Consider the following 26,957-nt stretch of genomic DNA (forward strand, 5'->3'; position numbering starts at 1 on the left):
TAAACTACCATCAACTCTGCGTAGACTTCAGTGTCAGATTCGAACTTAACAGCAGCACACGAGTGAAAAGTGTTTCCTGTTCCCCATTTGAATTATACGCGCACAGCAGTGTTGAAAATCGCCGCAGAGTCGCCAAGACAATTTCAATACGATAGTTTAGCAGTGCACCACGGAAAAGTATCGTTTCTCGTTCATACCTATCTGAGCGTATCGTACCACGATATCAGGTGGCAGTGTTTGTTCGAACCTATCGGGCCCTATCGATATAAGCAAAAGCATTTTTGCTGGATCTACCATTTTATTTTAGTTAATAAAATACATATATTTCCTCTCTTTTTGTTCCGTTTGTGCGCGTACAAAACTAGCTGCGAACTCGTGCAATATTTCATAAACTGAACGGGAAAACAACGATAACGACGAAAGAAAACGAAAACGGATCTGCGACGAAATTTTCCCCGTTTCGTTTTTTTTTCTCCACCAGCAGCAGAAGCAGCAGAGCAAAAGCAGCGAATATATTTGTAAAAGAGAGCCCCAACCTTGAGAAAAAACAACCAGCAGGGCATTAATTAGTTCAATTTATCGTCTGCTGGTAAGAAAATAACCCAAATGTGAACTTAGACCGTTTGATTTCCGCGAGGATCCATCATTTTTTCACCCATTTCGTCCAGTTTCAAATGCGTGCTAAATATGCTAACGTGTGTGTGAGTGTGATGGGTCTTCGATGGTGTGCGTGTCTCGCTGTGCGCTTCAATGTGTTGGTCTGCTTCTCACACTCTGCGTGCGTGTGTGTGTGTATATGTGTGCCTTCGAAATTTTCTTTTGTGTAAAACATTTGTAAGGTGCAACTGCAGCTGTGTGCGTGTGTGTGTATCGCTTTGACTGCCGTTGTTGTTCTTGTTGTTGTGCGTCATAGCAATGAGTGTGTGTGTGTAATATGCATTCCAACGGGGTAAGAAAGAAGAGGAAGAGGACCTGTCGCCAATAAATATCGTATATCGATGTCTGTCTGTGTTTATTTAGAAATTCCCGTCACCCCGCCCCCGTGCACAAGGAAATATTGCCCTCACTCCACCTCCATCACTTCAAGTAGGGATCAAGTGTAATCGATAATGCAGACATATCGATTGGTCCGTTCAGAAACAGCAGAAAAACACGTAAAGTGCAAGCTGGAAAAGAAAAGCAAAACAATTTCCAGAGAGCAGAAAGAGAGGTGGAAAAGAAAGTGTTGGGCAAGGGAAGACAGCAAAAAGAGGCTCTGGTGATATTAGTTAAATGTCAGCTGGTCTGTAAATCGTCGCGACATTTTCTTGGGGCAACTGTTCAAAACTTTCCCAAAAAGACCATAAAACAACTCTAAAGAAGATACAACTCATTTTTCTTAAGGTTAAAATATAAAACAGTACACGATTGCATTTTCTCACATCCGCAAAAACTGTTCGTTTTGTAGTATTAGAGTAATATGAGATTGTTGTTTAGATGAAGGGTGTTCAAGTTTCAGAATGATCATTAGTACCTCCTAGTGTTCAGTTATTGAATAAATATACAAAACAGAATAAATATACAAAACATATAATGTTCCCAACCCATGCAGTTTTTCAAGTGAACGCGTCCAACTGTTTTTGAAGCGAAGCGCTTAGGCGGAGGAGCAGCTAGCCAGGATGGACAAGATGCGGATATTGAAGGAAAGTCGCCCCGAGATAATCGTCGGTGGCAAATATCGGGTGATCAGGAAGATTGGTAAGTGAGCGGTGCGATTTTACCCCCATAATTCTCTCTCATCTATGGAAATTATTCACAGGAAGCGGATCGTTTGGCGACATTTACTTGGGCATGAGCATCCAGAGCGGCGAAGAAGTGGCCATCAAGATGGAGAGCGCCCACGCCCGCCATCCGCAGCTGTTGTACGAGGCCAAGCTGTACCGCATCCTGAGCGGCGGCGTGGGATTCCCTCGTATACGTCACCATGGCAAGGAAAAGAACTTCAACACCCTGGTCATGGATCTGCTGGGACCCTCTCTAGAGGATCTGTTCAATTTCTGTACGCGCCATTTCACGATCAAGACGGTTCTGATGCTCGTCGACCAGATGATCGGACGCTTGGAGTACATCCATCTCAAGTGTTTCATTCATCGCGACATCAAGCCGGATAACTTCCTCATGGGCATCGGTCGGCACTGCAATAAGCTCTTCCTGATCGATTTCGGTCTGGCCAAGAAGTTCCGCGATCCGCACACGCGTCATCACATCGTATACCGCGAGGACAAGAACCTCACCGGCACTGCCCGCTATGCCTCGATCAATGCCCATCTGGGCATCGAGCAGTCGCGGCGTGACGACATGGAATCGCTTGGATACGTGATGATGTACTTCAATCGCGGCGTACTGCCCTGGCAAGGCATGAAGGCCAACACCAAGCAGCAGAAGTACGAGAAGATCTCCGAAAAGAAGATGTCCACGCCCATCGAGGTCCTCTGCAAGGGCTCGCCGGCCGAGTTCTCCATGTATCTGAACTATTGTCGTAGCCTGCGCTTCGAGGAGCAGCCAGATTACATGTACCTACGTCAATTGTTCCGGTGAGTACGATTAAATCATATATTGCATACGAATCTTTAGATTACACCTGATTGTCAGGATTGATAATGGACACGTTGTAGAGTTGAAATATGTAACATTTCACATTTTCTTAAATAACCCCAAACTGGTTTATGTTCCGAAAAGAACCCTTTTGTAGTTGCTATGTATACAATTTTCATGATATAAATGAGCTAAAAGCATTCGTCATAGATTAAAATATTCATATGATTTTCTAATATGCAATTTCAAAAAATCGCTTTTGTGGTGATAATCATTTTGGAGGCTGTATTCGATATGTGTTTAGGTCATAGTTTTTTTTATTTTTTGTTTATTTCGGAATGATGTAACCGCAACTTTCTCTTTAATACAGCATACTGTTCAGAACGCTGAACCATCAGTATGACTACATCTACGACTGGACAATGCTGAAGCAGAAGACCCACCAGGGTCAACCCAATCCAGCTATACTCTTGGAGCAATTGGACAAGGACAAGGAGAAGCAGAACGGCAAGCCCCTGATGGCGGACTAAGAGCTGCGCTTTCCGACGAATGGGGGGAGTGCATCAGAGAAGGAGAACGTGGAGGCGTGGATGTAAATGAGGATGATGTGGGCGAAAGGCCCGGCAAGGAGCGGAGCAAATATGAAACAGACGCAACCGTAAACTTGAGTAACAGCAGCGGGCGTCCGAATGTTTCTTAATATTAATTTAAATTCAATACTAAACAAATAAGGAACCACAGCAAGCAACGGCATCATCAGCAGGGCATATAAAATGATACCCCAGCAAATGTGATTCACGAGTGAATCACTGCGATTGATAGTAACACAAACCGAAATTATTGCAAATCAATACGATTCAAGCCAATTTGCAATCCACACACAAACCAACATACTTGCATAACACACACACACACACACTCACCCACTCTCATACACCCACTCAAAAAGCAAACATCATTGCCCAAATGGGGGAGAAAAAAAGAAAAGAAAGGGAAAGAAATCAACAACACTTAGCCTAATAAATTACAAAAAATAATATTGCTAGAGTTGGAGGAACAAAATGAAGTAATGCTGAGGAAACTAAACCTATATATATATGTATATGTATATATGTAAGCGAATAAACACAACACCATATATGTATGCATATACCCATTTGATTCACGTCAAATCGAATCCAATGCTTAATTATGAAACGAGCGAAACAAAACTCAATAACTAATTCAAATGGAATAAATAAGAAAATAAACAGCAACAAACAAACAAAAAACAAACAAGAATAAACAATAAAAAAATTAATAAAACACACCGAGAAAAGCAAACAAAAAAATATAGTGGAGGATGCGGAGGAGAAACAACCAAGCAAAGCCAACTGAGATGGGGGAAAGTATAAAATAAAAGCAGCAACAAGAGTAAAACAAGCAAATAATAATTATAATGAAGAATGAAAAATAAGAAACAGACCGCAAAACTGCAAAGTAATTTTGCATAGTACGCCGTAATAATTATAAATATAACTTATATTTAATTTTTTGAATTACATCAATAAATATGTTGAAATTAAATTTCGACTCGGAGCTGTTCACATCTGCATTAGACAGAGATGGGGCATACGAAAGGGAAAGAAGTCCATTAAAATATATTTATTGTTGTAATATACGTCATTGTTTATTAGCGATTAGCTCTATTGGTTAATAATCTTTTTTTAAAATTGTAGCATATAATTAGTTCTTTTATTATACTATATTAAATTTACATAAAATTTGTATATTCATATATATATATGCATACGTTTTATTTGAGCCCCAACATTTAATTTCCCCCATAAGTGCTTTGTATTTGAAGTTGTATTCGTTTCAGCTGATTTTCTCTGTTAGTTGAAATTAAAGATGCTTTTATATTTAAATTAATCACACAAAATGCCTGTGTTTTTCAGCTCTTGCGTTCGGTCATTCATAATGCATTTTAGTTATGAAAACTTGAACGTGACCTAAAAACATTTCATTGCTACATTGGTTTATGGTTTGGTTAAATTATTTAAATTTGTATTGCTACTATTGATATAATCTAGTAGATTGCATAGCTGGTAGTTAGCAAATTATTTGAAAGACATAAGAAACAAAAGAGTGAGAAAAACGTAGAATCTTTGTAGAGAAAGTTGTCAACATTTTAAATTGTTTATATGTATAGAAATGTTTTTTTGTGGTAATGCTACAATGGCGCATCGTTTATCATCTTTCTTAAAATTAACGTCTGCCTCCAAAAATCGATTTGTAATGTTTTTTATTTCCAGGTGGTCTTTTTTAAGATCCAAAACGAATTTAGCTGACGTCTTTTGCAACCCGCATGTGAAATACATTTGTTTAGACCCTCTTAATTTCTTTGTTTATTCGTCATTGTTGACTAATGGCACGTACGCGGTCCGTCTGTGTGTGAGAATCTGCTTTTTATTATTTATTAACTTTATGGGATGTCCACTGCACTACTGACCCATTCCAATCAGCAAGCAGAAGGCGCTGATTGAAACACCAATTGCTGCAGTGCAATTGCTGATAAGAACATTTAAAGTTCTGATTGAATAGTAAAAAAGAAAAAACGAAGCGCATCATTTATCAATTCGCCTTTTAAGTTTAACAAGAGATCTTAAAGCATTTGAAATTTATTATTTTACATTTCTAAATAGCTTATTTAAGAACAACTCCCGAAAACATCGTCATTATTTATCATTAAATTCATATTCCTGAAAAGCTAATATGTGGAAAAATACAAATGAAATTTAAACTTTGGCGCTTGTTTTGATACTGTTTGCCGTTGCCACCCGTGGAACTGAAGAGACTAGAAATATTTCTTTTAACTTCCTGAAGTTGCCTAACTAGTGTAATTATGCGCTTCGATAATGTTTAAAAAAGTAATAGAAAATTTGGCAGCGCTGCCAATAACTTAGAAAAATTCGAAGTCAACAATGTGGCACCGCTGGCAAGCGAGTTTGAGCAAGTGGCACCACTAGAAAGCGAGTTTGTACAGGTGGCACCACTAGCAAGCGAGTTAGTTTAAATGGCAATGCTAGTTTAAATAGCATCAAGATTCCATATGAAAAAACTGTCATTCTAAGTTTGAAGCACTTTTTACTAACCGACTACAGAATACCCATATAAATATCTAAGACACAAACTCTGACAAAAAAACGCCTAACGGGAAGCCAAAAGCCGTTCGCCAAATAGCATCTATGACGTGGTCATTTTTTGGCTAACTATCGACTGGTCACACTGCCGGGCAACCGAATCGAAAAAACAGCGATTGGACATTTTTGTGCGAGTGTAAGGTTCGATTCCGATCTGGCTGGTTGTCTGACGGACGTGCTGTGTCTCTTTTGTTGTGTTTTTTTTGCGAACGAGCGAAGAGCGACAGGACCTCTGCGCCCGTATTCAAAGTAATAAGCGATTCGATAGCCAAATTGAAATTGTGTGCTTGTTTCTCGTGTATCTTGTGGTGTTTGTGCGATCCAACTTACATTCCCTTTCATCCTTTTCGTGGTTTTTTTTTTACAAGTGCCGGAAAAATTCGAATTGGTTGTTCATCAATATACATCAGTTAACTGTAAAGTAAAGTAAGAAATGGTCCACTGTTGTCGTTGTTTTTAAAAGGTGTAAAGTAAGAGTAAATGAATAGCAAAGGCGCAATTTATTGAATCATGTTCAAATAAGCATAAGCAAACATTCGCTAAATTTACATGCGCGCATGTGTGCAGTCCCAAGGACCTCATACAAGAAGAACCGCGTGCTCAAGAAGCATGCGAAGCAACAGGGAAAAAATCATAAACGACACAGCAATTGCTGCCCTTTTATTTGATTTTTGTGTTTTTTATGTTTTTTTTTTTTTGATGTTTTTGAGTTCGCTGTCGCAGCAATAATATAGGAATTACAAACACACAGACGCAAGTGATATACGATCGCCACTAGAGATCGCACACACACACACACGCAACACTTAGGCACACAGGGAGATAGAGTGAGAGAAGGAGGAAAGGAAGGACGGGAAGGAAGGGACGAAGCGCAAGCTTATCTTTTCGCTTTTCGAGAACGCGAACGAAGACGATAAAAGCAAAGCAAACAACGCACACACGTAAATAAAACAGACATCGGCTGTTTAACAAACGCACACATGTGCATATCAAAAAAGGGACAAAGCAAAGCGAAGAATATCAGCCTTTGGTTCTTCTTTCCTTTGCACATGTGCCTGGAAAATATCCTTACGCACACACTCGCATACGCATACGCATTCGAACGACAAGCACGTGAAATTTCTGTTCCCTTGCTCTTTGCCCTTCTCTCTTCTGCCCTCGTGCATCGCTCTCTCTCTTCCATTATTCGTCGCTAATCAAACGCTCTCTTCACTCTTTTAGCTGATTTTTTTTATTGTTGCAATGCAATATTCGCGGAACGAATAACAACAACATACATAACTCAAAATTCAAGTGCAAAGCAAATACAAATCAAACACAAAAGAATAAGCAACGAAATAAAGATATATAGAAAAGAAAAACAAAACGAAAAAATTCGCAAATTTTTTCTGTCTTGTCCAGTGGAAAATACAACAAATAAACAACAACAACAACGGCTAAATCAGTTAACAATCTGTTCAAAACCAATCAACAAAATGTCTGCTGATATTCTGCAGAAATCAAGAGAGCAGGATGACTCGCACTATTTCGAGCGTGGCGATATATCCAAATACGTAACGGTAAGTTTCCCAGATTTCTCAAGACCTACGTTTTTCCCCGTTTTTAACTGTTCCGTCATTATATCCTTTATCTTGCGGTTTTTTTTTCTCAAAATTCGGTGTTATTTTCTGCAATTCTGGTGAACAAGTTCTTATTAAACTGTTAGTTTTCACTGTGGTTTTATGAATGAAATTGAATGAATTATTAAACTAATTTAATAGGTCTCTTAAGTTTTTTATAATGCATGCAGATGTGCGCATATGCATTTTGGTTAAATAGTCTTGGTATTTGCGTATCCTAGAAATTTAGTAAAACTCCAATTGCAAATTTACTAACAAAAAAAAACTCAAGCACTTGGTAAGCAAAATTAAAGAAGCTCAATATCGATTGAGTGAAGAAAACCCAAAAATATTTTTCAGTCAACTTAAAACATGCCTAAACCACATGTTTTCTTTTTTGTTTTTGTTTTATTAATTTCGGCAGTTGCATTTTGCGCCGCATTTCTGTCGCATTGTTAAAGGCAATATGTGCATCGCTTGCTTAATTTCGATAACTTGTTTTCCATTTTTCACTTCGTTATATTTCCGTTTTGTTACACTTGCATTTGTTGTTTGTTATTCCCCATTATTAAAGCTGATTCATAATTATAATTTCGGTTTGTCAACTCACAAAAAAACAACAACAAATAGAGTGTGCGTGTGTGTGTGAGAGAGAGGGATGGTGGTGAAGAATGAAAATAAGCGACAGACTATAAAGTGGACTAAATAATTCTCTGATAAGGATTTGTGATAAGTGTATTGGAGAAGGGGGCGGGGCATCCTTGCATATCTCTCTCACCCACACGCGCTCTTTCTCCCTCCCAATCCGCTCCCTTACACCATGCACCTTCTCTTTTTGTCCCTTCTCTTCGCATTTATTTGTTACAATTGGCGTCATCGCAGCAGCATCATTAAGAGCAACAACAACAACAACAGCAGCAATAACACCACTCGTGATCATTTACTGTTTGTATATACATACGTATGTATGTGTGTGGTGCATGTGTGCGTGTGGCTGGCAGCGACGTCGGCAGCGCAGCTGTTGATCGACAACAAATTCGATTAACTCAAGTTCCGGGTTTGCTTTGGATGGATTTTTGTGTTTTTAGTGATTTCGGCTGTATTATTTATACATATTATTTCGTTCGTTTGTTTTTTGGGTTTATTGATTGCTCTCGAATGAGCTAAGTTTTTAATATTTTTTTTATGTTCAAGAGCTCTGCTGCAGCGGTTACGTGAAAAGTTTTGCGGTTTTTCGCGTGAAAGCGAGAGGGGTGCAAAGTAAGAGGTAGATGGAGCAGTGTGTTGGGCTCACTTTTGTTTTGATTTTCTTGTTCTTGTGCCTGCGCTTTTTTCGCAAATTTGCGTAAACTAAAATGCAAAGCCAAAGGGTCAAGTAGAGCCATAGAATAAAGGAAAAAATAACAGTGAGCAAGGAGAAAAACAACAAACATGAAAAAAAAATAGGGCCAAGGCAGGTTGACGTCCGATAAAGTTGCAAATGCTTGTTGAATGAACTTTGCAATCGATTAACGATAGGCAATCAGCAACAATTCACACTGAAAATGGTTTGATATATTTTTGTTGTCATTATGCAGCGGTTTTCAGCCGCAAAGACAACAACAAATTGCTGCAGAAAGCGAAAGGGCACCACAAACACTTTCAAACAAACACAGACTCAAATAGGAAATGCTGCCGCGCAACTTTTTTCTTAGGCGACAAAATTGTTGCAACTCCTTTGCAACTCTTTTATAAGATTATGAAATATATTTTCATAAGGAAAAATATATATCAATTTTATTTTTTTTTAACTCGTCTTTGTTTCTGATATAAGTTGAAATGTGGACGAAAAACAATAGTGTCACAATCTTTGCTTTTGAATTTATAAAAACATTTTTGTTTTGGCTTTGTTACATTTACTGCGCCACTTCGTTCGGGAATGTGCACTGTGAAGAGGCAGGCTGTGGAGAAGGGAAGGGATGGAAGGGGAGAATGGAGAATGAAGTGCCGAAAGAGAAGAGAAGGGAGCAGCGTCAACTTTGAAATTCACTTTTTCGCATAACTTTTAATTTCTCGTTTTCTTGGTTTCGTCTTGATTTTATTATGAAATTTATATGCATGTACATTGTATTACCATGTGATATGCAGTTAAATGCAGTTTGCAGTGAAACCTCGCTAAAGAATGCATATATCTAACTCTGCTTTTATTTTAGCAAGAGAATTATTTTACTTCAGATATAAATCTTAAATCTGTTTAATTACAATGCCATTGTTTCTCAAATCAATTAGTATTATCCGTATTTAAATGAAGGTTTAGTCAAGTGGTAGCTGTTTAGCGTGTGACCACTGTAGTTTGTCTCGACGGTTTGCTTGGTTTGTGTTTTTTTTTTGTATGTCGGCTTCTCCGTTTTCAGGCTGAAAAGTAAAATGTGTAAAATGTGCTTAGTTTGTTATATCGAAATCCCCGTACGTAATCAGCGGTATTGCGTTTCAGCAAAACTCCCCCTCCTCTGCTCTTTGCCCAACTCCTCTACACTCCTCCATCCAGCCGCTTCCCCCGCCCCGCTCTCAGCGCTGCCCTCTCCTGCTGAGAAGAGGCTCACTTACACTTGCAGAGCGACAAACGGCGACTACTTTTTACGAATATAATTCCATTTCCTGCCAAGGCGATAACAACAACGTCGTCGTTTTATTTTGATCTGTGTGTTTTTCTCTCCTCCTCCTCCTCCCCACTCCTCCTCCCTCTTCTTCTTCGTCTGCTGCTGCTTCTTCTTATGCGGTGTGTGTTTGTCCCGACGCCATTGCTGCGCGAAGAAGAAGAAGAGCAATCAGATCGGCGGGGGAGGAGGCGAAGGAGTAGGAGGAGCAAAAGAGCGAGTGTAGCGACCACCACCGCTACCTACCTAAACAAAAAAGGCAACTCTTCAATCTTCAATCCTCACCCTCCTCCATTATATTTGCCCCTTCCCCACCATCTCTGCTCCTTCTTCGTTAACCCTCAACTCCGCCGAACGTCATTTCATTTCGATCCGAACCGACTCGACTCGATTAATATGCAGCCCCATCCCTAAAGTCCAGGTCCAATACCGCATATATGCCCATATACCCATTCCAAACGAACCGATTTGAAATCGCAGGCTCAAGTCCCCGGACCCGCTCGCTCTGTCTCTTTTACTCACTCACCCACACTGGCGCACATTGCAAGCGCAGCGACAGTGTTGCCAGACACAATTTATATTGAAATTTGCCTGAAACATCTATAAGTTATACATATGTACATATGTATGGAGATAGCTATGCATTAAGAACGGACTAATCTCGCAATGTTTTTGAAAAGATTTCTGAACGTCTTCCGAAATAAGCTAAAAGTACACCTGCTAACTGTAAGAACTGAAATCGTTTTCAATAGATCTTGACTATATGAAGGCATTTTAAGTTTTAAGGCAATCGTGTATAGTTTTGTTCCTGTGATTTGTTTTCTGGCATATACACCTGCTACTGCCTGGAATTCTGGCAGTTTCCTATTGAACCTGGCTATAAAAAGGCTAAAGTGAGCATATCAACTAAACTCACTATCCAAAAGGGCACTTAAACTCATGAAAACGCACATGAGGACATGAGGCCGGGGCAGCAACAACAACTAAAGTAATAAGTACAACAGCAACAACAACAACAATAACACATTGTCAGCATATTGACTGGCTGACCCTTGAGATACCCTTGGAGTGGAAGCGAGAGGGAAATGTTTGAAGAGAGGGGGGGATCCTCAGTTCGTCAAGAGGTTTATTAGTCGATGGGGGTTGAAATTGAGGATCACCGCTACCGATTTTCCATCTACGAAAAACGTACATATAAAAAAACAATACAAAGCAGATCCGTTCTACTTGTTGTTATTTTTATTTTTAAAGAAATTGTTGGTAAAATGTGAAACAAGTGTTTTCTTAAAAGATTTCCTAAAGCACAGCACTCGAAATATGTATATAATAGATTTTAAAATACATACGCCACAATGTAATATTCGCTTAAATTGAGTAGTTCGTAATTCTTTGTTGCTGCCGCCTCGATGAAAATAAATTATAAATAAGTTATTTGCGTGCGAAGCTACTGGCTGCTTATTATTATTATTATTTTTATTAATAATAGTGTTTTGTTGTTGCCTGGCTGTCCTCTTATCGTGCAGTTGTAAAAAATACAAATAAGAAAAACATGCACATCAAATAAATACGCAACACATATATACATATCTACGTACATACATACACATATATGTATTTGCGCTCTCTTGCCTTTGTCGTCGCTTTGCTATCTCGCCCACACCAACGCATTTGACAGTAGCCCCCACTCCTCGGCGCTCTCGCTCTTTCTCTCTCTCTGGCCTGGCCAGGTTTGTACGGGAGAAGGAGAGGGAGACCGAGCGAGCGAGCCAGGCAGGCGTGCGCAGTGGGGCCCATTTGCCGTGGGCCAGAACGGGATGGAGCATAGAGGCGAAGACACTTCATATTCTATTGTCATTTTGTTGTTGTTGTAATCTCGAAATTGTCTTGGCTGTACTGTTGTTCTCATTGTTGTTGGTATTATTGCTAATGGCCGCTCAATTGAGTGCCAAAGTACATCTCGCCCCTCCCTCGCTCAGCGGCCCCCTTCCACCCCCTCGCCCACACAATCATCTGCTTGTTTGTTGTTTGCATGCACAGGAAGAAATCGGATTTGGATATAGAAATAGCATAAAAGTGCATATAGAGCTATTGCACAAAAGTGCGCTTTGACATTAAGCATGCCATTTATTATTTAGTTAGTCCTTTTATTAATAATAATATATGTCCTTATCAGTCAATCCGATTTTGCTCTCAGTGCCATAAAAGGCGGGTATTTTGCATTCAGAATCGAACTGAAGTTTAAACATTTTCCCGGATTCTGGGAATGTGTGGAATATTATATTATCCACGGCATATTATTATTCGCAGAATACGATATTCCCGCCTGTATCTCTCGGCTTTACAGTTTGCTTCGCTTAATAACTTCGTTAATATGTACATATTTTCATTATGCTGGCTGGCATTTGCTTTTCACGCTTTTCATGCGGGCCACCCTACAAAAAGTGTTGCGCTTGCAAACCTGGTTTTTTTTCCCCATACATACATACATATATATAGTATTTTGGTGTTTCAGCTTTTTTTCTGATTGCCAATCCACACAACGAAATCCACCGAAAAATCCAATCCAATCGAATCTATTATATAATAAAGTCGCGATCGAATGAGGACGCTGGCAGCGCAGTCAGCGTCGGCAGAGAGCCCCGTTTGTTTAGTAGATTTCCATTCACATTCACTGTCGCTTTTTTGATTTTTGTTTTTGCTTTTGCCATTGCGTTTGCTTTTTTTCCCTTGTGGCTTTACTTTTTGGCTTTTGTTTTGCGGGTTTTGCCGATGGTGCTGCCTCTGTCTGGCACACACGCAATCACATACACTCTGCAACTGGTTTTGCAGGACCACAAAGATAACAAAAAACACATGTGAGTTTTTTTTATTTTTTGTTTTTCCCGCTGTTCTAAGCAACCCCCGATATATTTTGATCACGATTTCGATCGGATTTTTGTTTTTGAGAGTCGCACAACCACGTGTTCAACACATTTTCAACATGTTGATCTTGCTCTCCATCCCTCTCTCTCACTACACAGAGCAAAAAAATATGAAATTACTTATGTGTTTTTAAATGTACCAATCTCTGTACCTTTGCTAAATTCAGAAAGGAAAGCTTATAATTTACGAGACTTTAAAATTTATTATTATTTACATCTTTTAAGCAGAATATATAATATACAGCCTTCTTTTTTCTGCGTGTATCCCTTATTGTTTGATTGTTTCCAGCCTTTTCTGCTTCTTGTTCTTTGTGTTTTGTTTGTGCGGGTTATCAAATAGCCGATAAATTATTGGCGCAGGAAAAAGGAATGGGAAAAGAGGGATGGGGGGTGGTACAAATAGAGAAGGGTAGGTTAAAAAGAACCGAGGAGAATCAAAAGGGATCAGTGCAACCTGCGGAAAGAGATGAAAAAAAGGTAGAGAAATACGTACTGATCTGTTGCTATCTTTACCCCAATATCATCCCTTCCCATTTAAGGCGACTCCTATAATTTCATTTAATGCCGCCAAAATAATGTATTTTATATGTATGTACATAATGGCTATACACATCATATTTAGTGGTTATGGTATGACCAAAATCATGAATCAAAAACACCTCAAAGGTATTTCGTAGATAGTCAAATGCCAAACCTTCTAGAATCCAAAAATTGTATCACGCTTTCGTGCCTTCGAAGCTGTTGACAATAATAAACAAGTTTTTTTATTGGTTGTTGTTTATTAAAGTGTTTTTAATGCCGTCAATTCGATGATCCAAACAAATCTTTTAAATGGAATTCTACCGCGAATACTTAGTAGAGCTTATCAAATCATTATTTTCTGACGTTTCATTGTAACTTCTGGAAAATTCCAATTGCCCGGGGAATTAAATCTTCGGTTTTCGAGCGATCGCCGGTGTTTCGTGTTATTTTTGATTTTATTTTGTTAGTTCTTGTTAAAGTTTGTATACATATATCGTTGTTGTTTCTTAGTTAAGTTATTATTGCTCTCGGTAGTTATTGTTGGTCTTGTGCTCGTATATCAGTTGTGCGCTTTGCTTATCGCTTTTGAGTAGCAACAAAAACAGCAGCCAGCGAAAGATTATTACTGTATGAACTAACTAACCCAATAATAAGTATTCTTATCACATTAAATCACACACACACAAAGGCACAGACACACACACACACACAGACAGATACATAGCTGCACTTTAGAACGCGCGTGTGTCAACAGAGAATGAGCGTCGTTTCATCTCAATCTATACTTAAAATGTGTGTTTTTCCTTCTTTTATTTTTTATGATTTACGTGCCTGGCCTGCACTTGGTTTAACTGAGAGAAAAGAGCACATACAAGTGTGCATAGGACAGATAGGAGTAGTTGGGGGGTTGGGGTTGGAGGTTTCGGCGAAAGATGAGAAGGGGGTCACTGCCACTGCCATGTGCTCACAGCACAAACACGGCCACACATTTGCCGGGGCGACTGATAAGCACAGAAGAACATCAAGAGAGTGTCTACACTCTCTAGAGCAGCGAGCACAGAACGTAAAAACATGGCCACAAGAACCAGAGAAATTGCTAGGCTTACGTTTGTCACAAGATGATATTCATACACAATTCCTTGCTTAACGCCATAAATGTTGCAGCACAGCCACACTGGCAGGGAATTGTGCGGAAGCGGCCACACTAAAGGACAGTGGCCAGAACATTCAAAAGCTGTTCATCATTTTAAATATCAATTCATTGCAAAGTCATAAATTGTGGAATAATACATTATGATGATGACTTCTTTATTATAATAGCTTCGTTTTGAAACGTTAGCTATCAAATTCATCATTGTTTGATTTGTTTATGTCCAGCTGATTTCGACATTTCCCTCCCTTATAAGTTTACCCGTCACCATCCATGACATGTTTTTCGTAATTCGGGCTTTATATAGAAACAGTAAAAAACACACAAATCAATTTCGAAATGTTTGCGGCTGACCGGTATACATACATATACATATGTATGTACGTACATTTGTACATACTTTAAAGCTCAGCCCTTCTCTGCCCTCGAAACGGATCTGTTCGGATCATAATGTTTTGGGATCGTATTTTAATCGAGTTCTCGGTTAGCGGCTAGGGATTTATTTTATGGCATTTGTCCCCAAGGGAAAAACAAGCAGTAAAATGTGAGTGATGGGGATTGGAAGTGGAACTGCTGGGAGTGTGGGGGAGGCATCTAAAGTCACTCCACAATACACTCACACACACGCACGCCAAAACAATCGGAGGGAACCCAACCGAAAACGAGACCCTCGATAAGGTTCGACGCTCTGGACACCCCGTCGACTGATAAGGAGACTCACAGACTGTCGACTGGAAATGGGGGATACTAAAAAAGAAAAAAAACTAAAGAGGTGGTGGAAGAGGGTTGCAACTGGAGCAGAGGTTAAGGCAAGGGCAATGGGGTCGCGATCGGGATCGGTTTCGGTTTTGGATTGTAGATTTCCCGAACCGAGCCTATACAAATTCTAGAACGACACATAATGTGTGAGCACCACTTCTTCGTTGATTATCTGTGCAAACAACCCAACAGTGTGGTTATCTTGAATTTTTCCAGAAAGCTTGAACTCCAAGTGTGATGACTATAAACTTCTGATTCAATAAAGACGTGTGAAACTTGAACTGCTTCGCTTATAGCCGGAAGTTTTTGTTTATAAGACCAGCTCCTGGAACTAGAAATATATTGTTTATTTTCGTATTGCGTGAGCGCAATAAGACTGGGAAGTAGGTATGTAATTCAATCCGGCAAAATATGTAATTGGAGAGTTTGATTGATAAAAAGAAATGCTGAAAGTGCTTTTCTCTTTTCCGGTTGGATTGTTTAGCTATAAATTACTAACTAAGCAATTTTTTGTCCGAATTGAATTTCCTGAATCAAACAAATGGACTTGTTTTGTGTTTGTTTATAATTAAAATATTATAATCATAATGAAATGCGATGGCTTATGTGGTCAAACATTTCATGTAACATAGTTGGTAATATGAGCTAATTTCGTGTTTTAGGTTAAGATTACCTTGAAAATGATAGCTTCCACTTTTTCTTTCAACCATCTGATACCATCTCTATCACTATTTTCGTCTCCCTCCCACTTTGCTCCCATTCGAAACTCTACATTTCGATTGCATAACGGTGGCTTTGTGCTCCCCATCACTCCCTCTCTATCTTCGAACTGCTGTTGCGCGCGCGAGTGTGTGTGTGTGCAAAAGGTCTCCATCATCCATCTCCCTTTCTCCACTTTACCACTCCATTCCCCTTTAGCCCCACTCTTCTCTCTCTTCACTTTTTGCATTTGTTTGACTGGTTTGCTTAAGCAAAACAAAAACGGCAATTGCAACATTTTATATGTATTTCCCTTCTTTTTCGCAAAAACAGAGAGAGATATAGCAATAAAAAAATAAAAAAAAACTCGGCAGACGCAACGCGTTGCGACAGAGGAAGAAGAAGACAATGATTATTATGTTTTATTTTATTTGATTTTATTTTTATGCACATCGATTAAAGACGGAACTCTCTTGGATACGAAACTCGATTTGTGAGTGGATGGATTTGTTGGTTTTTGTTTATTCACTTTAGTGTTGTTTCTGTGCCGGATTTTGTATCTGTACAGTGGGCTCGCTTAACAGTTAACCGAACAATCGAAGATATTAACATAATGTTCAATGATATTTTACAAAGCTTGCAGTTAACCTCTGAACTTAAATGAAATCGAATAAGCACATTTCGTTTATAACATGGTTTTTATCCAACGAGACCAGTATTCACTGTACTTCTCTTGGATTTTTTTTTCAAAACTATGTTTTTATGGTTGTTGTGCTCCGAATTTAGCAAGGCCAAGTCGTTGTGAAGTTTTCTTTTATTGTGTTTTATTATGTGATTTTCGTTGTTGCCAATTATTATTATGTGAGCCGGTTCGAAAAAAAAAAAAACAAGGAAAAGAAACAACAAAGCGTACAAGAAAGAAACGAAGAGAGGAGAAGAGGAAGAGACAACGGCGGACGCTTGGCAATGAAACGAAACGAAACTGGCACGGCAGTTGCGCATGCGTCTTGTCTTCTTCCCTTCTCTGCGCCTCCCCCGTCGTTTATCCACCTCCCCATTCCCCCCTCAAACACTCTCGCTATCTATGCCGTCTTATTTCGCTTACCAAATATTAACAAGCGACCAACGAACGGATGGACAATGCAAACGACACGAAAATGTGAAATGCTCCATTCGACGATTCGACCTAGACCTCAATCGATGGCTTGGATGGCCCAAACCCAAAACCAAAACCCAAAACCCAAACCCAAAACCCAAAACTGAATACTGAATAGTAGTGAATACTGAAAACTGAAAACTAGAAACCGAATAATCGAATACAACCAGTTGAAGAGCCTAAAACGAATAACCAAAGGCAGTTAAATAATTTAAACAAATTATAAGCCTTTGACAATGTTATGTTAATTTATTTATTTTCCTCTTCTACCTAATCGCATCAACAATAGGCACTAGTTTTGGTTACGAAATGATCCATTCCATCCCAACTATTGTAGCTTTGCTAAAATGTTAGAACTTTCGGCATCGTGCCATGTTTTCTAGGAACTTGTAGTTCGTTACTCAATCCTTGCGTGCCTTGTTTTTTAAATCCGTTACTTTATTGTGCAAAAATTCGAAGTTTACTGAAACTGAAACAAATTCAAATTTGCATCTTAAGTAAGCTACATTTGCGGCTTTTATCTTATTTGTATGTAATTGATTAATAGTTTATTTGTAAACTTCCTTGTGATTTCTATGTTTATCTAGGGTTTTAATTCTATGGGTTTATGTTTTTAACTTCCAGATGGAGTAATAAAGTAATACAAGTTAATAAAAGTTCGTTTCTGATGCGATTATTGAGAAAATTCCATATTAATTAAAGCCAGAAGTGCAGTGCTTTTCGTTCAGTGCAGCTTGTTGCTTATCAGTTGCAGATCGTGTTGGGAAAAAAAAGCAAAGAAAATCAAAGTGGAATGGGAATGGAAATGGAAATGGAAATGGGGATGGGGGATCGTCTGTTCTAGATTGTTTTGTTGTGAGCTTGCGGGCCGTCAATCGATCAAAAGTGATCACTGATCAGCGGCCGAGAATGGAAAGGGGGAAATGCAGTCCAATGCAATGCAATGCAATGCAAAATGCAATGGAAATGGAGATGGAAATCGACATCGAAATGGAATGCATGCGAATGAGAATGAAAATGAAAAGCAATGAAAAACTCGCATGACAGCCGCATGTGTTAATTACCAATTCAAATTTACCAACAACAATTAAACTCGATGCGATACGATTGCTTTTGTTTCTGCCTAACAAAATCAAAAAAAAAAAAAAAATAAAAAAAAATTTAAAAAAAAATAAATCTATAGAGAGGCTACGATTTTTGTTTTCCTTTAATTTGATCTGCGTCTGGCTGCTAATCAAATTTCGATGGATAGAAATCTCGCACTTTGCATAGAAAATTTGAAGCTTACCTTGAACTTTAATTGAACCGCAAAGAGCGTGTGTGTAAATATGGAAATCAGATGCGTACATATATCGCATCTCAGATCTCGGATCTTTATCTTTATCTGTGCGCTTCGTCTTCGATCGTTCCTACAGCTACATACATACATCTACCCATCCCTAACTAAATGGAAATAACTTGATTTAATTGCTAATGTTATTCCCCCGGGCGATTAATAGATGCGATTTATACCCGTACAGTGGTGGGCAAAATAATAGTGTTGTCGTTTCTAAGTTGCTAATTTAAATATCTTGTCATTATCCAATTGAATAAAGTTCTGCTGTTAGATACAGATACCGTTGAGTGCAATCGAAATCCTATTTGCTGATCCACCGCTGTATTTAGATACATAATATATAGTAGCGCCACGCCCCCTCGCCTCTTTCCATCTCTTTTTAGCCGTTCGTGCAGGTTGGTCGGGTATTATAAATAACACTCAATAATAACTTTGTATTCATTTCCAATTCGCATATATGAACAGAATAAAGATTGTCTGGGTGTGAGTTTGGTTTTTTTTTTTACATTTTTTTTTTTTCGTTAATTTTATTTTTACCATTGTATTGGTGTTAGCTCATCGAGGTTATGGATATTGCGTCGTCGTCATCGCGACGTTGTTGTTGCTTTTATTGGTACGGCTTTATAAACCAGTTAGTCCAACCGAAAAAAATTAAAAAAAAAAAAGAGAAAAAAACCAACAACAGCAGGTCTTCAGCATCTCGCACACACTCTCAAAAAGTCGGGTGTATCTGTGTGAACGTGTTTATGAGACACAAACAAGTAAGCAGCAACAACAATCGCCGATCTTACCTAACAGCCCCGTGAGCCAAGACCTGAAACAACACAACACACACTCGATAAGCTATATACACATCTGCATAACTACATAGTAGTAGGGGTTCGTACCACATGTAAGCCGTGAGTTGTCCCAAAAGTAATGCCAAATCTCCCAAGAACCGATTACCAGCGCGGATCTTAAGTATCATAGATAGATAGATACATAACATATTCGATATAGGTACTATAGGTACCTATTAAAACGAACACCAGATATCTTACTTAAAAAGCTTAACCAAGAAAGGAGTCCAATATATATAGCAAATCTTGTTCGATGAAAAATATATGTATATACATTTATATAGTTTCTGTAAAGTAAATGTTAGGCAATCTGAACGAGCTTGAAAAAAACAGGTAATAAGACGTTTATTACAGCACCTCCGCATTGTATGTAATATTTACAAGCATTTAAAAGTGAATTGTAAAAGCTCAGTTGCCGGGGAAAGATCCAAAGGCTATAGAAACATTGCTCTATGAAACTGAAAAGTATGGGGAATAAAAACTCGAATCGAAAATGAATCAACTAACCGCATTTAAAATGTTTCCATTTGTATAACGACTGAAGTACTTTCAGTTAACAGCTCCTTAAATAGTGCTTAAAAGTAGCACCCTTGGCTTTAATTATGTGATTAAAGTGCAACTATGTGTATTTTCACTTGGCAAGTTTGTATCTCAACCGCAGCTGGAATTTCAAAAATGGGAAATTTTGCAAGCAATTACGAGGCATCAAGGTCTATTGCCCGCAACTCTCGCTGCTTTGACTCTTTTTCTCTTAACCAAATATCTTGTATTCTCCATTCGGCCCTCTCCTTTAGCACCCACTCACTCATACACGCTGTCTCTGTCTAGTCTTCTGTTTTTATTTTCTTAACCCACCGCAACAATGAAACGGAAAACAGAAAAACCAGGCGACCAAAACACAAGTGGCAAGAAATGGTGGGAAGAAAGCAGAGGGGGCAGAAGAGAGTCTTCTATCAGCAGGAAAAAACCAAGAAGAGGTAGAAAAATAAGCCAAAGCATGACTGCAAGAAAAGTAAACTTATTTTCATTTTCAAATGAAAGGGAAATTCTCGACTAGACGAAAGAAAGAGAGGGGAAGAGTGAGAGCGAGAGATTTAAAGCCACCAGTGGAGAGAGAGAAGGCTAATGGGCGACAGAAAGAGAGCGTAGCTTAATACATAACACGAGGAAAACAGGAAAAAAGAAAAGGAAAACAAGAGCTTTAAAAAGGACCGCAGACTTTGCCTCTTACCCCTTTGTCTTCAGACAAAATGGGTCTTAATCTTGTTTTTACACAAACGCAGCGCAGAAACGCAGGGCGTGAAGTGAGGTAGATTGTTTTAAAGTTGTTTCTCGAACTCGAACACGTTTTAAAGGAAAGAAAAAGACGTCTTTCCTTTGCCGTTTACCCCTTGCCATGCCATTTTATCACCCATTACTCACTCACCCCACAAATCGAGTTTATGCGATTCGCTCTTTGCGAAATCAGTTCACGAATCGGAGTCATAACTTGACCATGAATTCGACCCGACGTCGTTGTCCCCAAAACAGCTGTGCAAAATTAAACAAAACTAATTGACACACAAATAATCGTAAAAAAGCGTCGTGTTTGAAGGTTATCGTTGGGTTTTTCGTTGCGGAAGTGAGATTTCTTCACCGATACCGATTTTCACTTTTAAACGGAGTGTGTTCAAGTTGCTAACCCAAAATATTTTGGTTTGCGATCCAGTTTTCACTTTCGATTGGTAACATTTTTTTGTAATAATATTACATTAAAGTTTTAAAGACATGGATTTAATTTGCAAGCATACCTGCTCTCAAAAGAACTTGGCATTTAATTAGATGGAAATTAAATGTAATCACCTAATCAAAATAATATTTCTAATGATAGGTCAGAATATGTTCTTATGGTCTCTGTAACAACTACATAATATTATACTAATGAGTTTATTATCTACAATACAAACAATAGGTAAAGTGAAGGCTTACTATTTAGTTATAAAATCATTAAATGAACACATTTACATTTTGTGTCTTTGCACATGTAACACTTTTCAAGGGTGGCCTCGGCTGGATTTTTACGGGGCTTGCAAATGAAGAAATCGTAAATTACCAGGCATAAACTTGGATCTTATTTATGGGACTTGGTGCAAGCCAAAGGCAGAAAGCAAAATCAAAAGCTTGAGCAGGAGGCAGCAACCGTATCCGCAGTCGCAAAGATGCCGTAAGCGTTGAAGTTGGTCAAAAAGAAAAAAACAAAAACAAAATGTATAAAAAAGAAACAGCGCCAAAGGTTTGCTAAACTTGTTGCGCTTGCTCGTTAATGTTTATGTATTTTTTTCCTTTTATTTTTTTGCTGCTGTCTGCGCAGAGTTACAGACTGAAATTGAAACTGAAACTGGGAAACAGGGTTGCCAGGTGCTCGTCAATGTCAGCTGACTAATTGACGATGCAATGCAGGAAGTTCGTTTTCATTTCTTATAACGAAAGGAAAACCCATAGATGAATAAGCAAGGCAGTTTTTTTTAGTTATGTACGCATACATATGCGTACTTCTATTATTTCGAAGAAATATGATTTACGTTTTAATGCAGAACTGCCAATGCTTACATAAGTCTGCAAAATTTCATTTTAAAAATACGGCGTAATTTTTATTCCAAACCTTGCGATCGAGTAGAAAAGTGGTACTCACCCTTCAATGCCAATGCCAATGGTGAAATAAAAGTGAAGCACAAATCAAGAGAACACGATGCCAAATGGGACAAAAGATAAGATAGGCGATCGACGACAAGAACACTGTGTATATGGCTTCTAAACTGATTGGCCGGGCAAATTAATTAATTGAACATTTTAATTGTTTTGTTTCGTTTCGTTTCGTTGGCCCGTCCAGCCTGTTCTGAAATGGAATGGAATTACTCATAAAATTTCAAGGAATGCGTACTGTTGAAATCGGACCAAAGATAACCTAAATGAAGTGCATGCATATGTATGTACATAAATATTTATTTGTTATGTGCCTCATCTGATGCCTGATGTCTGACTCTGGCCTGGTCTGGTCGTCTTTTTATGTGTCTTGAAATCCCCCAGCCCCATTCACCACATCCCAATCTCTCGAGATAACGACGTTCTAAGTGGGCTATATCGTTCTGTAATCGCATGGGGCTCCATATTTATATAGTTGAGCATCTGCTAGTCCACAGCGCAAATCTAAATCCTGTGACTTGACTCTCGGGCAATAAAGTTTATATGACTTTTATGGTAAAAATAAGCCTATACTTCTTTACTCTGTTTTTATGTTGTTATTAAAAACAAAAATCCCTGACAGCTGTGATAATTCTATGTTAAGCTTTTATGTTAATTATTAGTTTAGATTTTTATTTAAATTTATTTTTTTACTTTTAAATTTTGTCGTTCTGCTTTTGAGTCAAGTTTTTACATAGTGCCTAATCTATTATTGATTTGACACCCTGGCAACCCTGTTTTCGGTCGGTGCGCATGCGCCACCGTCTCGTGCTGTCCCTCTTGCTCTCCCTGGCATTGCCACACACCCTCAATATCTCCTTTCCTCTTCCACTTGTTGAGCAAGCCAACCAGTTTTTCGTCTGCAAATTGAGTTGAGTTTTTGTCGTTTTTTTTTTCTTTTCTTACATTTTGGACAAGGGGGGGATCTTACGAATGGGGGAATGGGGGCTTGCTGAGGCGGTTGATTACTGGTTGCTTGTGTTGGGGCCCCAAAAAATGTTGTTGTTGTCTTTTTGTGGTAGCTCCGGCTTTTGAGCTTCGCTTTTTCTGAGCCTCAACTTTTCTGCCTTTCGTGTTGTTGGCTTGAACTTGAGCTCTATACATATGTAATTGGTTGGTTGGTTGTGATTGCTGTTGCTGTTGCTGTTGTTGTTGTTGTTGCTGCTAGTTTTGGCCACGCTTGATGGAGTGGGCTAAGTGCCCAAGTCTGTGTATCATCGGAGTGTCTCTGCGTCTATGTGTGTGTCAGTTAACTGGTTGCATAACATGTTACAGCATCGCACGAAAATGAACAGGCCAAGTCGGACGTTGCGTTCCCAAAAAAAAAAGAAAAAAAAAAGAAACAAAACCGAAACTGATGACGACATGAAGCCAGGGGGCGGGATGGGGGGCTTGTATTGAAAGAGTGGTAACAAAGTGGTAAGAAAAAGGGGCAAAGAGTGGCTAAAAAGTTAAGGCCAGAAGGGAAAAAAGAGAGGTAGCTGGTTTTTCTTGGCTCTGGTGTTTAATGTCTGGAAAATTATAACATTTTTGTATGCCTTTTGCAATATTTCTCAGTCGTCTAGCTCTTTTTCCCAAGTGTGCTTGTGTTTGTTTGTGTGTGTGTGTGTTTGTTGGGTTTTTCTGTTTTTGCTTATAGGTCAAGTTAAAAGTAAAAGTGAGTTTGGCTTTTTGCTTTGTGCTGCTTTTGCCTTTTGATTTTGTTTTTTTTTTTTCTGTACGCCGTCGTGTGCTTCTTTTTACGTCCTCTTTTTTTTTTATTTATTTTTTATTTTGGTAGTTTTGCGAAATATGCGCTCGTTACGTATACGCACGAGAGACACACAGAAATTGATTTTTGGCTTTTCGCCTTTTGCATTCGCAGATGAACGATCACTTGGGTGATTTCGATTGCATCGACCGCGAGGTGCGGAAGGAAATAAGGATGCTGCTCACCCACGGCGCTAACTTGGAGCAGCAGCACCAGCAGCAGCCACATCGCCACCATGGCGGCCTCACACGCACCATTTCACAGCCGGCCCAGCTCATCCAGCAGCAGCAACACCAACAGCAGCAGCAGCAGCAGCAACAGCAGCAGCCACCTGTAGCCAGTCTGGTGACCATCACCGAGAACCTGGGCAACATGAACCTGCACCGCAAGCTGGAGCGAACCCAGTCGGAGCCACTGCCGCCACAGCAGCCGATGAACACATCCAGGTAAGCTGGGAAGGAATAATCCGAATTAAGGAGCCAAACGGTTAAGGAATGCTAGCCATCTAGAGCTCATTGTATTTAGAAATATAATCAACCCACAACATTAATACAATTAACTTGTAAATAATCAGGCTTGTTTAATAAACTTGAAAGCATTTAACAAAATCTTAAAGTTTAGAGTGACTACATACATACATAGTACATATAGTATCATTCGAATTTCTTAATCCTTATCTATTAAATCTAATTACAAGCTAGTGAATCTTATTGTTTTAATACGCTATTCTTACAAGATCTCTTAAGCTAAAGCTGAATTTAGTTAAGTTAAGCCTAAACCCTTCACAAGAACTACAAGTAATTGCGGTCTTTGAACACTTTCAGATACAAGACCGAGCTGTGCCGTCCGTTCGAGGAGGCCGGGGAATGCAAGTACGGCGAGAAGTGCCAGTTCGCCCATGGAAGCCACGAGCTGCGAAACGTGCACCGTCATCCCAAGTACAAGACGGAGTACTGCCGCACCTTCCACAGCGTGGGCTTCTGTCCCTACGGACCGCGCTGTCACTTTGTTCACAATGCGGACGAGGCCCGCGCCCAACAGGCGGCCCAGGCAGCCAAGTCCTCCCCCCAGTCGCAGTCGCAGCAGTCGTCGTCGCAGAACTTCTCGCCGAAGAGCAGCCAGAGCAGCAATCAAAGCAGCAACAGTAGCAGCAGCAGCAGCAGCAGCGGCGGTGGCGGCAACAGCAACAACAACAACAACGGTAGCCAGTTCTATCTGCCGCTGAGCCCACCGCTGAGCATGAGCACAGGATCGGACCGGGAATCGCCCACCGGATCACTGTCCCTCAGCCCCACCAACTCGATGACCAGCTTCCCGTTCCACGATGCCCTGCAGCATGGGTATTTGGCCTCGAATGGCGCCAAGAGCAACAGTTCCGCCTCGTCCACATCATCGGCCTCTGGAATGGGTCTGGGCATGAGCATTGGCATGGGCCAGGGCATGATCATCGGTCAGGGCTTGGGAATGGGACATCATGGACCGGCCACACCGCCGGAGAGCCCCAATGTGCCCATATCGCCAGTGCACACGCCGCCGCCGTACGATGTGACGGTCAATGGATCTGGAGCGGGCAACAATACCGTCGGCAGCAAGCAGCTCCTGCAGAAGAGCGTCAGCACACCGATGCAGCAGGAGGATACGCCCAGGTTGCCGGTTTTCAACCGTCTCAGCTCCGGTGTGGAGGCCTACCAGCAGCAGTCCAATTTGGGACTCTAAGCGCGTGGCAGTCTGCGAAACAAAATTGAATTGAAACACCATCCAGCATCCTACTCACGCCCATCCAAGCATCCCTCCATCAACAAACAGCATCCTTGACAAAATCTCAGTAACGACCAAACCATGGAAACTGAAAACAAAACTACTCTCGCAGTCCAATTTGAAACGCAAATATCCCAAGGCAAATGGATTTCCGGTGGCGTATCTTCGATGCAGAACCAGTGTGTATCAAGTATACGCCACCGAAAAAACAGAACACTGCCAAACACAGACACCGCTTAATCCTTGATATCAATTCTCTCATTGCTGTGACAGTCAAACGTAATCGTTATACAATAATCGTTATGTGAGAAGGACCGAATTACAGACTACTACGGGACAATTAGTTAGATAGATACGTAAATGACAAACAAACAATCCAAGCAAACGATGATCTTAAACTATAACTAAATACTAAAAACTAACAAAAACGAAAACAAAACAAAAAAAAAACATAGCAAGCATGAAAGCTATAGCTAAACAAAACATTCTTATGAACTGGACAATATACAAAGACGGAGATAACGAAAAGGACTATTGGGAATCTTCAGCGAATGTTGCTCAAATCAAATCAACAAAACCCACGGCCAACGACGAATGTGAAAATCGTTCCTGCATTTATAGAAACTACTGCAGTGCATCCATTAGAACATATGCACATGCACACCTGTCGCTTTTGTTCAATACTTATAGGCCGCACAATTTGGATAGGTCTCATGTAAAAAATTGATTACCGGCTTGTATATATATATTTATATATGCATATATGGCCACCACCTGTGTATATATAACTTTTGATGTGGATAAATAGAGAGCGAGATAGAGAAGAAGAGTAGAGAGTAGAGAGTTGGTCCGATGTCTTCCAATCCAAGCCAAGCCAATCAATCAATCAATTAATCGATCCATTCAAATGAGAATGATAGACGGACAGAAAGAAAGCTACGAAAATTCTTTAATTTATTATTTTTGCTAAAATTTATGTAATAGAGAACGTTATGTACATACGAGAGTTAATATTTTGATAAAGATAATAAATTATAATTACCAATTACTCTACGATTACGTTTAAATGATGATCTTGAATGATATGAATATTATTGATGATATACCTCTGCAAATCGTGCAACTAATCACAACAACAACAACAACAACAACAACCAACGAGCAACCAACAATTTTTCATTTTGAGAGGACATTTTTAATGGAATTTTGTCATTGATTTGATATATATTTTTTTGTTTGAATGACTACGATTTTTTGTACTCTTTAAAATCGATCTATGAAATGGAAATGCTGATTTTTAAACACCATAATTTATTTTCACATCTATTTACATAAAACATACCAGATATATTTTAT

At 39.4% G+C, this 26,957-nt stretch overlaps 2 protein-coding genes across 4 annotated transcripts; both read left to right on the top strand.

The window, feature by feature from the left end:
• The first annotated feature begins 198 nt into the window (after window positions 1-198).
• LOC6740094 (casein kinase I) lies at window positions 199-4,146 on the top strand. Of its 2 annotated transcripts, none has more exons than XM_016181081.3 (4): window positions 199-589; window positions 1,592-1,737; window positions 1,799-2,573; window positions 2,945-4,146. In XM_016181081.3, exons 2-4 carry the CDS (start codon window positions 1,659-1,661, stop codon window positions 3,102-3,104), a joined length of 1,014 nt encoding a protein of 337 aa, XP_016039113.1. In that variant the 5' UTR covers window positions 199-589; window positions 1,592-1,658; the 3' UTR covers window positions 3,105-4,146. The 2 variants fall into 2 exon arrangements, with proteins under 2 accessions (XP_016039113.1, XP_039152744.1); XM_039296810.2 differs by lacking the exon at window positions 199-589 and adding an exon at window positions 1,190-1,210.
• Window positions 4,147-5,754: 1,608 nt separating this feature from the next.
• LOC27208565 (protein TIS11) lies at window positions 5,755-26,649 on the top strand. Of its 2 annotated transcripts, none has more exons than XM_016184140.3 (4): window positions 5,755-5,892; window positions 6,978-7,315; window positions 23,958-24,289; window positions 24,668-26,649. In XM_016184140.3, exons 2-4 carry the CDS (start codon window positions 7,232-7,234, stop codon window positions 25,557-25,559), a joined length of 1,308 nt encoding a protein of 435 aa, XP_016039114.1. In that variant the 5' UTR covers window positions 5,755-5,892; window positions 6,978-7,231; the 3' UTR covers window positions 25,560-26,649. The 2 variants fall into 2 exon arrangements, with proteins under 2 accessions (XP_016039114.1, XP_016039115.1); XM_016184141.3 differs by having other exon boundaries at window positions 5,801-6,005.
• The last annotated feature ends 308 nt before the right edge of the window (window positions 26,650-26,957 follow it).

Source organism: Drosophila simulans, chromosome X (assembly GCF_016746395.2).
Source record: "Drosophila simulans strain w501 chromosome X, Prin_Dsim_3.1, whole genome shotgun sequence".
NCBI classification, from domain to species: domain Eukaryota; kingdom Metazoa; phylum Arthropoda; class Insecta; order Diptera; family Drosophilidae; genus Drosophila; species Drosophila simulans.